This window comes from Gambusia affinis, linkage group LG05 (assembly GCF_019740435.1).
Source record: "Gambusia affinis linkage group LG05, SWU_Gaff_1.0, whole genome shotgun sequence".
Classification (NCBI taxonomy): Eukaryota; Metazoa; Chordata; class Actinopteri; order Cyprinodontiformes; family Poeciliidae; genus Gambusia; species Gambusia affinis.
In genome coordinates, this window is record NC_057872.1 from 22,567,808 (window position 1) to 22,580,967 (window position 13,160).

Genomic DNA, 13,160 nt, shown 5'->3' on the forward strand with positions numbered 1-13,160 from the left:
TTTAAAAAATAAAGTGCTGGAATGTAATTAATCAACTGACTTGAACCTTTAGCATTGTGTTTGGGCCAGCAATTATTTCCACAGAACCGAACCGCACATTAACCGGTTAGAGCATGACTTGCCAGCAAAAAAGCGCCTATAGTTACCCATTAACTTTAGCTTGCTAAAGTTAGCATTAGTAAGCTCACTATTCTGGGTGTTAGCATGTTGACATTAGCATTAGCATTCCTAAGCACTGGATGAACTTTGTGATTCTCTGAAATAATTATACTGCATCTAATGACACTTTAAAATATGTCATATTAGATCAAACTTTGCTGCATCAGCCACTTTTCACAAGTGGAAAAAAATATACACCAGTAAGAAACATTTTCCTTAATGGCCCATTAATAAGAAGTTAGCAGTTATACATAACGTGCTAATTTCATCTTCCCTTCTGTTTTCCTTCTGGTCTGTAACAGTGTGATGGCGTCACCCTGGACCTCAGCAGTATCTCCTTAGAAGGCATTGCTATCCTCAACATTCCCAGCATGCATGGCGGCTCCAATCTTTGGGGTGAGAGCAAGAAGAGGCGAGGTCAGCGCAAGGCAGGAAAGAAGAGTCAAGAAAAACGGACACCAGTGGTCGACCCCAAAGAGCTCATGTTTGCTGTTCAAGGTAGCTTTTCAACATCATACATTTATTTGTCTTTGAGGTTTCTAAGTGAAATTCTGCAAATAAAAAGCTCACTGTGGCACAAAATCACACACAAATCTGGAAAAAAAAAAATCTCTGTCACTTCTTTTTGTGGTAGAGGAGCTAAAATGTTCGTCTTTTCCCAGAATCCTCCTTTAGACTCAGTCAGTTTGTGTCCTTGCTCCTTTCAAATAGATCAAAGACTAAACTTTTAGCTAAACTTTTCCATTGTACATTAATATTTCACCCATGACAAGTTGAATCACAGACAGCAGGTTTTGTTTGCAAAGAAAAGGTACAACCATGTCGCTGTGTGGAACTGTCACTTGGGTATTAATGGCCTGTGTAGGCGGCAGTGGACAGGGGCAGCTAATGGGAGCGGACTCAGTAAGGTGTTGGGCAAACCCTTGAATCCATTTACGTCAAAAGGAAACCCATCAACGATAACATATGAATGAACAAAACAGAATGAGTCAGCCACTCTGTGGTAGATGGAGAAATGGCTGCGATCACCAAAGGGAGTTATTGGGAAAGAGATAAGTAGGAATTTAGGTCTGTTTTTTGCAAAAACACAAAATCTTACCAAGTATTTGTGGTCTGGTTTCTAGAGCTGTGATCTCATGGAAAATGCCACATTGCATTTGAATTCAGTTCATGTAAATTCCAAAGTGAAGTCATACATTTGTTGCATGGTGACTTTAACGCTCATTATAAACATAAAACTTCAACATATTTCCTTCGAAGAGCCGTTTCCTGGCCTACATCTGTCCTCATCAGTATTCTGGGTGCCTAATTTAGTATTTTAATTTTGCCACCTTTGGATTATGTGTGGACATTTCATACATTTGATTCATTTTCCATCACTCATCATTTCTGGATGTTTTTCTTTTTAATTTACCAGTTTAATAGCTTTTATATTTGGTTGTTTGTTTTGTGTTCATCTCTTGACGGCTGGTGTGAAAGTGATGTGCTGTATGTTGTGAAGGCTTCCTGCTGTGCTGGGTGTGTCTGGTTGTGGATGTTAAAATCAGCGCTGACGAGCCGGCGAGGCTCTGCAAACATGGCTGCAGGTGATCCCCAGTGAGACTTCACTGGTCCGAACATGATTGGTAGAGAAACTGATCTCTGTGAAGATGCCTACATTCTACATTCGCCTTTGCAGTATTCTCATGTTTTTGTTTGTTTTCTTTTGGGTTTTTGAATTATTATCTGTTGGTATTGTGCCTTCAGAGCTTGCTAAAATATGTGCATTTCAACAGCTGCACTGTCAAATATCAACAAACAGCTAACAGAAAAATATAAAATGCTCTAAATCAAAGCAGAAACTGATGAAAGAGGAAACATGTAGAGAACTATTCATAACCTTGTAATTTTTCCATATTTTGTGCCAAACAATGTATTTTAGTGAGATTTTAAATGATAGATCAACACAAGTTAGAAAAATGAAACGGCTCCAAGTCCTTTCTAAGTAAAAATCTGAAAAGTGTGGCTTGTGTTTGGATTACGCCTTTCAGGATCAACACTTCTCTTTAAAATCAACTTTAGCTACAATTATCGCTGCTGGTTTTTGGGCTAGGTTTCTTCACGGTTTTGCACACCTAGATAATCTATATTTTCAGGTACATTTAACAATTTAAAGCTTCCGTTTTAATCCAACCTGACCTTCCAGAGGTTTTCTGTCATCTGTCTGGCAAACCGTTAAAAGTCTGAAAATTATATATTCTTTTAATTGAATATAGTTTAACCTCTAAATCCTACATCAACTTACAAACATTTAAATCTCCAGATAAACTTTAGTTATTTTCACGTTTTATGAATCTTAAATCTCACATTCTCATCCTTACATGTACAATTATTCACACATCAAACATTCGTCAAATATGCAAGTTATTAATGTATAAATTAAATTCGTGCTCGAGGTTTGTAGACTTTAAAGCGCAGATATAATTATACCTGGAGTTAGCGCGTTAGCATTAGCTTCCATGTATTAGTAACAAAGTGTTGGGTTGCTTCTTCTTTATTTAACATGTTTTGTTTTTTTCTGTAAGTTTGATCAGTTCAAGGCCAAACCTGCAACAATGAACACTCCATTAAATCTTGAATAAAAATCAATCGCTGCAGCGTTGGAGGAGTCCGGACCTGGGAAGGCTCTTAGCGTGAGCGAGGAGTGTGTGTATTTGCTCTGCGTTCAAAGCTGCGTTTGTTTCGCTCTGTCTGAGACTATTGATGTGTGTGTTTATCCACTTGTGCTTCATATGTGAGAATGGATGCCCTTGTGGAAGGTGCCCTCAAGGAGAGCGGCCTAACTTGTCAGATCAAGAGAATGCCGTATTTATAGGTAAACAAAGGAGCGGCTCGGCCCACTGGGGCCCCGCCAAGCGCCATCCACAGATCAAACTGTTGGGAGGGATTTTATCTGGTGAAACCGTGTGTGTGTGTGTGTGTGGATTGGCGACTGGTGGGTGGCTAAAAATAAATAAATAAATAAATAAAACGTGACCTTTCGGGAGCTGTTAAATCGTCCCGCTGGTGACGCCAGGAGACAAGCCCCTCAGGTGGAAGGGAATGGCTGCAGAGTGAATTATTTAGAATGGGACTGAGGTTTTGCGAAAAGGGAGGGAGGGTTCATGTGTGCGTGGAAGGGGGTTGACGACGAGGACTGATCCCCCCTGACAACCCTCGTGAAGCTTTCGTCGGAGGATCGCCCCCTCCCTCCTCATCCCGCCACTCCTCTTTAGTTTTACGTTCAGCTGATCTGGTCCAGCGCCGCTCCACCGCTGCCCCCAGCCCGTCGCTCCCCATGTGTCAGAGACGCCACCGACAAGAACGCCGTCTCTACTCTCTACTAAATCTGTCTCATTGTTGCCCATGCAGACTTTCAGGAGTTGAATGAGACATATAATGTAAGATCTGATCAAATTCGTATTCAGCAAAAGTAAGAAATAAAAATAAAAAGTACTTTTTATTTATTAAAGGGGAAAAGATTTTTGTGCAAAAACACAAAAATCTTCTGGTACAAATATATTAGTTCACTTGAAATAAGACAAAACTAACACTACAAATAACTTCTGAGCAAGCTATAGGTGCTTGTTTCAAGCAAATAATTTCTTAATATTGACTAAAAAGTACTTCCACTGGCAGATTATATCCCTTATTTCCTAATCGTTACCTAGCAACGCCAGCCAAGCCCAGTCCATCGCCTAGCAACCCAGTTCTAGTTCCACTGGCAGATTATTTCTCTTACAACAAAGTATGATTCCCATGTTTTGAGCAAATTTTTCTGCCAATGAAACAAGTACTTTTTCATCAATATCTTGCTAAAAATTTACTTTTAAGTTATTTTTATCTTGTTTTGAGTGCAAAAAAATATTTGCACTAGAAACTAGACCAAAGATACTTGGTAAGATTTTTTTGTTTTTGCAGTGAGTCCAACCAGGTTCTATGTGAAAAAGTAATTGGCGTTTTTACTAAATCGTGTCACAACCTACATTTTTTTGGATCTATTTAATTTGGCTTGATTGCTGCCTGACCTGTGGAGTCAAGAAACATCTTAAAGGGGCAGTACTCTGTATTTTCCAGGCACGTAATGCCATTTTATATCACAATCAAGTAACTATGTTACCTTCAGATGTTACAAAGTGTTTTATATCTCAAATATGACTTAAAAAAATTTACACTCCTCTTCCTGAAGGTCCACATTCAGGAAGTTATCAGATCATGGCTCCTCTATTAACCCTTTAACAGTGTTTTTATCAGTGTTTCACTGAGAAGTAGCTCCTACAATGAGCTCAGCAGATCCACAGTTCCACCTGGTGTTTGCTAATTGCTGCTGGCTAGTCTGAAGGAGCTGAGTGGGGAGGCGCAAACCTGTCTGACAACATGAAGTAAAAGAAGCTAAAACATTTAAAAGCACAACAAATCATGCACTGATCCAACAGAAATTTAAGAACAGATGAAAAGAAAAGTCTTTGCGATCTTTGACATCTATCAGTATGAGACGTGGGGAGTTATTGAGGAAAAAGATCGGAACTGGGCCGTTCAGACTGCCACTAAAAAGCAAATTGTATGTTGCATTTGGAAAAAAATAAAATCAGATTTGGGTCAAATTTGCGTGTTGTGTGAACGTATGGTGTTGCTTTCAATCCTTTGAGTCTCAATGGGAGGATCGGCCTTAAAGCCCAGAGCCAGGAGGTCAGAGGTCAACCTGCCGTGGACTGTGTGTACACAAACTCTTCCACTCTGACCCTAGAAAGCTCCACACTCACCGCTGCGCTCTCAGATCGGGGCAGACGCCTGTCCATCACCATGGTGACAGCTGGACACCAGAGCTCGGCAGCGGCATCAACATCTCACCCCGAGCAGCGACATCGGCTGCGACACTCCTCCAGGAAACCAACCCGACTCGCGCGAACACGACAGCCGCCGAGCTCCGCGGCATGACAGCGAGCTAACGCGCTCTCACGCGCCGCGAGCCTGAAAACGGCTCTTTGTTTCAATTAGTATCTGGATCCTCCCAGCAGCGCTGCAGCGGCTTCCTAATCTGTGGAGGGACGAGTCGACGGAGCGGGCCCCTGGAACAGATGGGCCCTGCATGACGCTGAGCTTCCAGCAGGGTCAAAATCAATGCTCATAACTGAAAAACAGCACAGAAATTAATAATTATATTATCACAAGATTGCTGTGCATTGCCGGTGCAATCTAATTAATTGCTGTTTTGTCTGTAGCTTGTTGCCTCTTTTCCTTTTTTCTTTTGTTTTTCATGGGAAACTGTGAATGTTGCGCGTTTCGGAAGCAAAAGCCTGAAGTGAGGAACAGGACGTCTCTTTTATTAGCCTTCACCTGCTTCCTCTTTCCTGTCTCACGTCTTCATTCCTACAGTCTCTGCTCTGTATTTATTTGTAGGAAACAGTTTTCAGGATATTCCTATGACCTTTTTGAGCTCTTCCTTTCTGTGTGTCAGACTTGTCTGACCAGCTTCTGGAGGTGGTGGGGCTTGAAGGAGCCATGGAAATGGGTCAGATCTACACGGGCCTGAAGAGCGCCGGTAGACGGCTGGCCCAGTGCTCCTCTGTAACCATCAGGTCAGTATTTCACACGCTCTACTTATTCGTAACCTTGTAAAAAAATACAGATCTTTTTTTTTTTATTAAAGCGATCTAATCGCAGTTTTTCCATCAAACCAAAGCTAGTTCACCGATGGAAACTCTGGCTTCCAGAAAAATGTTTTGTTTTTGTCAGCACCAACTCCAAGCAAGAAAGAACCACTTTGACAGGAATTGGAGGCCGTAATATTAGAGAATAACATCCAGAGTCCTGGGAGTGATGTGTTTGTATTCTCAGTTACAGTAGAGAAAGTAAAACAGTTGCTGACCTGCTGCTTTACTTTTAAATGGAATATATTTCTTGACACATGGACAAAATTGTTGGCACGCCTCATGTTGATGACCGGAAGCCCACAATGGCCACTGAAATAAAGCAACAATAAAACTCTACTTAAAATTCAACAATCAGAATCTGAAATTGCTTTTGAATTTTGGTTCAAGCTAATAATTTAAGAAAACAAACTGTTTTTTTTGTTTTGTTTTTAACAGTAGTTTCAGAATTCAGAGAAAACGTCAGAAATATTTTTTTATTCAAAATTCTGAAGTCAGTATTTTGAGATTAAACTCAAATATTTTTTTTACTTTCAAAGTGTAATTCTGAGAAAAACTCAAAATTCTAAAATTTTAAGCCAGAATTTTTTGAAAAATTCAGAATTTTGAGATTAAACTTTTTTTTTTTTTTACTTTGAACTCAGAATCCTGAGATGAAATTCAAATTTTTTTCATTGTCCCTAATCCTCTTCCTGATTTAAATCTATAAAAGAAACACTGAGAAGGTTGTAATATAATTACATTTTATATTCTATTTTACTTTGTGGTGTATAAAGTAGACTTATACTTTTTACTGTTGAGTAATTTCCTGGATGGTTCCTCTTTACTTTTATTTGAATGAAAATATGTTGAAGTAGTGATACTCTGGAGTACATTTTTGGATACTCTACTCTCCTCTGTTAGAGGTACTACATAAATCTTTGACTATTTGTTCATTTAAAAGCCTATCTGGTGCAACAGGACTCTTTACAGTGTTGTGTTTGTAACCTGCAGAACCACTAAGTCCCTACCGATGCAGATTGATGGTGAACCGTGGATGCAGACTCCCTGCACTGTAAGTCACAATTCACTGTTTCTCAAGCACAAAGATTTCACTTTGCTCCACCTTAATTAGTGGCGTATCCCAAATAAACAGCAGCTTTTACATCCTGTTGGAGGTGACTTCAACCCTTCAACCCGTGAAATACTTTTAAAAACATCTCAGTTTAGATCAAATCTCACTAATTATTAACAACAACAGCATGAATGCAAACACACCTCAGTTCCTCTGCATGCATGATATATTTACACCATCGGTTCATTTGCATTTTGACGCCACATACAGCATGTATCACTGATAAGTGACGTAACCGTCATAAATGTAAATTGCTGCTTTATTTCCTGTGTTTGTTTCTGATGGGAGTATTGATTCCAGTCATTTCTTACTATCTATCAAAGCTCTGATATTTTTAAAACTTTAATGTTGCATCTTTAATTCAGTATGACTTAATTTGCGGTCTTCCTTCTGATCCTCCCTTCCTTTTGTGGCCAGGGTCTTGCGTCAAAAGGTGCATCGTAAGGAAAATCAGAAGCTCCAAGTTCTTGTTTAACGATGAAAGTGAGTCTATAAAAGCCCGTAGCGGCCACAAAGTCAGAGTTCAACTCTAATAAATGGCAGCTTCCCTTTGAAGGCGACGCGCTCCTTTCAATGCAGATGGAAGCTTCGCATTGAGACTCTAATGATGCGCCGAAGCCGATAACCCTTGGTGGTTGATGCGAGTTGCTCCATCAAAACTTTCATAAGATCATGTAGCATCATTGCTAATTCAGACTTTGTTGGTCTGTGAAGCCAAAATTTTGTTATAAATTATGATGCACATCTGTTACCATTTGATGTCAGAGACATGCATCCGAGCGATTCTCAAACTGTGTCGTATTAAAGCTCATAGATGTGCATTTATAAACCATTTGACAAGAACCCATATGGGAGATTGCTTCTGTTGGTGATGCATTACTGAATTCAAATCTGCATGAAGAAGACAGTGTATGAAATGAAGCGTAGGTTGTTATATATCCAGATAAGTGATGCGTTGAAAAGAAAAGTAGAAATTCCCTTTAAAGTATTATTTGTCTGCTTCGGAAACTTTGTAAGATCTTCTGCAAACTGGTGTGAATATTGCTATTAAAATATTTGAGGCGTGTGTTGCCAGTAAAAATCTTTGTTAAACGAATTGGACTGTGGAAAAAAACTGGGTAAAAAATAGGAATGTGGGATTTTTGGCTGCAGCTTCTTTTTCAGAAGAAGAGTGGAATTTTGTCTGCTGAAGCATTTTTGAGGATTTTACCACCAGGTATATCAGGAGGTTTGTGTTTTTCTGCTGCAGCAAATCTCTGCTTACACTGCCGACAAAATGATACTGACAACTTGTAACCCCCAATTTTGTTTAACTATCCAAATTAAACAAAACTGGTGTCAAACATTTGTGCCGTAGAAATTATTGCTTGTGCCGCTGTCATGTTAAAGGTGCCTTCAGAGGTCAAAGGTCAACCAGTTCCCCACACATTTAGAAAACCAAACAAATTTGGCATCAAACAACTGATGCTAAAATTTTAGCCGCACAAATGATATAAAATGTATTTATATTTTGTTAATGTGGAGCGGGGGGCAGGTTGATAGCGGCACAAAATATTGTTTTTGCTGCACAAATGAAGCACGGTTTATTGGCACTATAGTTCCTTTCATTTTGTAAAAATGGACTCTGTCTCCTTGACCTTTGAAACATTTCTTAATATCTTTGAAATGATTGCAGCACAAACAAAAGATTTTGCTGCACAAACAGCACATTTGATTGTCGCCATACTTTGTTTGATTTTGTAAACTTGGACTGGCTGGTTGACCTTTGACCTGCTGAAATATTTAGTAATATTTTCGAAATGATTGCAGCACCAGCAAAACATTTAACAAACGTCGACACCAGTTTTGTTTTAGAAGGTGGCGTGGAGGGAAACTTTGCTCAAGTCCTGTAAAAACTATTTTATTTAAATCTCAAGCCTGATTCACTCCGGTTTAAGCCAGACCGCACGCAGTTTTTGCTCTGCTATGTGACGTCTGCATTCTTCTTCTGCAGATGCGAGTCGCTTTGGTGTCGTAAACCACACTGAAGTCTGAAAACATCAGATTGAATATCCAGACCTGCTGCGCTTTAAAATGAATTTCTGTGTTTTAGAGGCTCCCCAAACGAGCTTTCTCTCCGTTTTCCTCTTCTTCCAGATTCAGATCGTCCATAAGAACCAGGCTCACATGCTGATGGGAGCGCCGCAAGGCCGCAGCTTCCTCTCTTCAATCCTCAGACGAACGCGCTCTGAAGGCAAAGACTAAACCGTCGTCGGATCCGAGTCGTTTCAAGCTCCTGCAGAAGCAGCTGTGGGAAAGTTTCATCAAGACCCAGTGGTCCAGCTGAGGAAGGGACTCTGAGGCCTGTTTGGTAGCCCAGCGGCCGGTAGCGCGCTGTAGCTTCGGTTTGTGTTGCCTGCAGCATGAAGATGTCTCTGAGATTGAATCCAAAATAAGCTGTGATCCGAACAGAGTTTGATCTTCAGTGAGCTCCAAAAATACCCCAGTTATTTCTGGAAGTCCACCTCTGTTCTTGTTCTATTTTCTGTAAAAATTGATTTTATTTTTTTGCTGTTGTCCTCTGTGCCAATTTGAACAACCAAATGGATAAATTATGCACTCATTAAATTAATAATTTTTTGTTATTTATGCTTATTTTTATGTTTTTCTGCATTCAGTTGAAGCATGATGGAAAGTAAAAAAGGTTGCTGAAAAAAGGTGTAAAATCTGTATTTCACTCATGAATGCTTCAGATTGATTTGCAATATTTTCTTTATGAGTTGTCCAGTTTTTATGCTGCTCTTTAAGTGGGAAACACTTATTGGTTATTCATAAGACATGCATGCTCCTTTTTGTTGTATGCTGGGGGATTTCTAGGAAGTTTCGCCAATTCTGTCTACATTTGCTGTTGCATGAGAAAAGCTACAGGTTTGAAAATATTGTGGACATTTTTAAATCTAGGCTTTGAAGCACTCATCTTTAGTTTTATCATTGAGATGAATGAATTTTGGTAAAAAAAAAAAAAAAAGTGCCATAAATTATAGAGCAAACACAGCAGCCTAGTGTGTAAAATCACAACATGTTTGGTTCTCTTGGAAGCATGAATTAAACACCAAAGTCTCAAAATAAGATTATTTACTGTGTTTATAGTGAGATACGTTCGAACAGCCAAGTTCTCCAGAGGCTTTTTTATTGTCTTTCATGCAAAACCACAAAATATTACCAAGTATTTTTTTGTCTTGATTCTGGTGCAAATATGTTATTACACTTAAAATGAGACCAAACTTACAAATACGTTTTAAGCAAGATATTGTTTTTTGTTTTAAGTAGATTGTTCCTTAATATTGATGACAAAATACTTGTTCCACTGGCAGATGATTTCACTCGTAACAAGACATTTTCCCATGTTAAATTTGTCTTATTTCAAGTGGAATAAGACATTTTCTCTAGAAACTAAACCAAAACTGCTTGGTAATATTTTGTGTTTTGCAGTGTAGTAAAATTTGCCTGGACTTTCGTAGCACAGTTGCTTGCTAAAGTAATCACGCCCTGTAAACTTATAACTTCCACTCAATTTGTCATGTCACAGCTAAAAACTGTAACATGTAACATATTCTGCCAAAAACACAAAATCCTACCAAGTATTATTGGTCTAGTCTCTAACGCGAATACTTAGTACAGTTCAAATGAAATCAAGCTAACTTCTCTTCAACTGGAATTATGAGCTTCTTTTAAGTCAGTAATTCTTTAATATTTATTTTATAAATATACTAGTTCCATTATCAGATTGTTTCACTTATAATAAGACATTTTCACCAAGTTATAAGTGAAATAATCAACCAGTGCATCTAAAACTGGGTTTCTAGGTAACGGGCTGGGCTTGGCTGGGGTTGCTAGGTAACTGTGCAATGCCCGTTGATTATGAAGTACACTTTTTCATCAATGTTAAAGGAATTATGTACTCTAAATAAGATGCTATATCTTGGTGAAAAGTTACTTATGAGTTAGTTTTGTCTTATTTTAAGTTTAATAAGTATTTGCTCTGCAAGCTAAACCAAAACCTACTTGGCGCGATTTTGTGTTTTTCCAGTGTTTGAGCCATTTAACCCATAAAAGCACTCTTGTTGGCACCGGTAGTCATTCATTTCTGCGTGCTGCCTTCACTTGCACCAAAAGCATAAACTGTTCTGGGTGTTTTCCTGATTTACTGTAAGAGCCTTGTTTTTTAAGAAGATGCATGTTTTTCTGAGAATGACCATTGGACTCGCTGTTCCTCTAAAAGTGCCATCCGTGATGTGGAGACTAAGATCAGAGTCTCACTACTCTCTTGTGCTTTGTAAAGTTCAACATTTGTACAGTGAGGTTGTATTTTTGTACACAGTATGATTTATTTTTCCGCTTCCTGCTTCACTCTGGCTCTCTTTCTCTGTTGTTGTTGCCCACAAACAACTTACGTCTGCTTGCACTGACCGAGAAAAGCGATAGAAACAATTAAAGGCTTTAGCTGTTTGATACAGTCTTCTGTTTGTCTTGTATTTTGCAGTAAAAGTACAATTTTTACTCTTTTATGTTCTGCAAAACAATATGTGACAATTTGATTGCTGATAGTTAAAATTTTTATTTTGTAAAAATTGAAACAAAAACTGTTAGACACTCAGAAGGAATGCAGTGGAACCGGGTCAGAGTTCATTGAATCTTCCAAATTATTCATAGAAAAGTTGCATTTTTGCACACTTTATGGAATTTTGTAGCAAATGTCTAAAATATTCTAAAGAAAAATACCTAGTTGGTGCAATTTAGCACATTATTGACTGGCGTTTGCACAGCAGTCAATCCAGGCGCACCATTCATTATAATGCACTGATTGGCTGTGCTCTTAATGACGCCAAAGGGTTTCCACTGGACATTTTAATCCGTATTAAGATACATTTGGTGTTTGAACTGTTGGATTAGCCAGTCGTAAGCATTTTCAGAGGGAGTCTTAAAGATTTTAGCTGTGGCTGTCCATACCCCATAAAAACTAAAAAAAGCTCTTAAAGCTGCAGTATTTAACTTTGATATAAATATATTTATTTACATATTTGTTGAAACTGTCATTATGTCATCTCAATATGGTATGAGACTGATAATATGCCTTCTCCCAGTGCTAAGTAGAAACAACCAATCAGAGCCGGGAGGCGGTTCTTGGCGCTGTCAGTCACCCTCTATGTGGCGCTTCCTCCCCTTGATCTCTGCTACTCTGCAGCTAGCACAGCTGTTATGATTGTTCAGGCGAGGCAGCATTAGGTCATAAATGCTTTTCCTATAACCATAAGTTGTTTTTCTGTGATTAGTACAATTAGCAGCGAGTACATGTGCTTGATTGACAGCGCTAAGACCCTCCTCCTGGCTCTGATTGGTTGTCTTTGACCGGGAGTGGCGTATTTCTTCTGACTGGAATAATAGCTCAGGGAAGAGGAGATTGATATTTTCAAATTATCTCACATTTTACTCTCATCTTTTTTATTCAAATAAAAGTTACAAACTGCACCTTTAACTTTTATAGGAGGTCATATATAACTAAAATATATCATTAAATGTGTTCCTGTTGATTACAAATATGTCAAAATGCAGCACAGCTAGCATCAACAGGAAGATAAAAAAGCAGCAGCTCAGTGTAGTGTTTATATTTTATTATTAATCATTTATTATTTTTGCCATTATAATAAGGAAAATATCAGAAATACTGAAAACTGGTGATGAAAATTACATTAAAGACTAAAAAACAAATTTAACAGCTGCTGAGCTTTGAAAGTTGGTATCTGGTTTTATGGGCTGCAGGATTTGTTCAGATTTTTATCGCTGCGTCTTGATTGTAAAAACCATCAGCCGTTCCCAGGAGTCACAGACTTTATTCTTGTTTTTCTGGTCATTTTTGCTGTAATCTGCATTCTCCCGCCAGCGTTTTCTCAGATATGAGCCACTTCTGGGAGCCAGCCGGCTGGGCAGCAGCACTTGACCTGCGTTTCTCCGTCGTCGGTGGAGTTCAGCAGGAGTGGCACCGCGCTTCACTTCCCATCAGCTTCACCTGCCTGGTAATGGATCCAAGATGGCACCGGCGTGACCGCTGCTGACGGCGACACGTCCGTCTTTCAGCCAGGAGTTTCCCTCAGTGGTAAACTTTACTTTCAGGGATTTCATCTCAAACTACTCTGTTAGTTCAACTGGAAGTTTACAGGCAAAGTAAACTGAAAAGAACA

At 39.0% G+C, this 13,160-nt stretch overlaps 2 protein-coding genes across 3 annotated transcripts in view; both read left to right on the plus strand.

Moving 5' to 3' along the window:
- The window catches only part of dgkb (diacylglycerol kinase, beta), a 71,625-nt gene extending 60,185 nt beyond the window's left edge, over window positions 1-11,440 (plus strand). For both annotated transcript variants that reach the window (XM_044117293.1, XM_044117294.1), the window contains 4 exons: window positions 462-657; window positions 5,636-5,756; window positions 6,822-6,882; window positions 9,079-11,440. In XM_044117293.1, coding sequence (XP_043973228.1) covers window positions 462-657; window positions 5,636-5,756; window positions 6,822-6,882; window positions 9,079-9,186 — 486 coding nt within the window. In that variant the 3' untranslated portion in view covers window positions 9,187-11,440. The remainder of the gene's footprint in view (window positions 1-461; window positions 658-5,635; window positions 5,757-6,821; window positions 6,883-9,078) is intronic.
- Window positions 11,441-12,508: 1,068 nt separating this feature from the next.
- The window catches only part of etv1 (ETS variant transcription factor 1), a 33,136-nt gene continuing 32,484 nt past the window's right edge, over window positions 12,509-13,160 (plus strand). The window contains exon 1 of the mRNA XM_044118276.1: window positions 12,509-13,075. The gene's annotated coding sequence lies outside the window, so the exon portion shown is untranslated. The remainder of the gene's footprint in view (window positions 13,076-13,160) is intronic.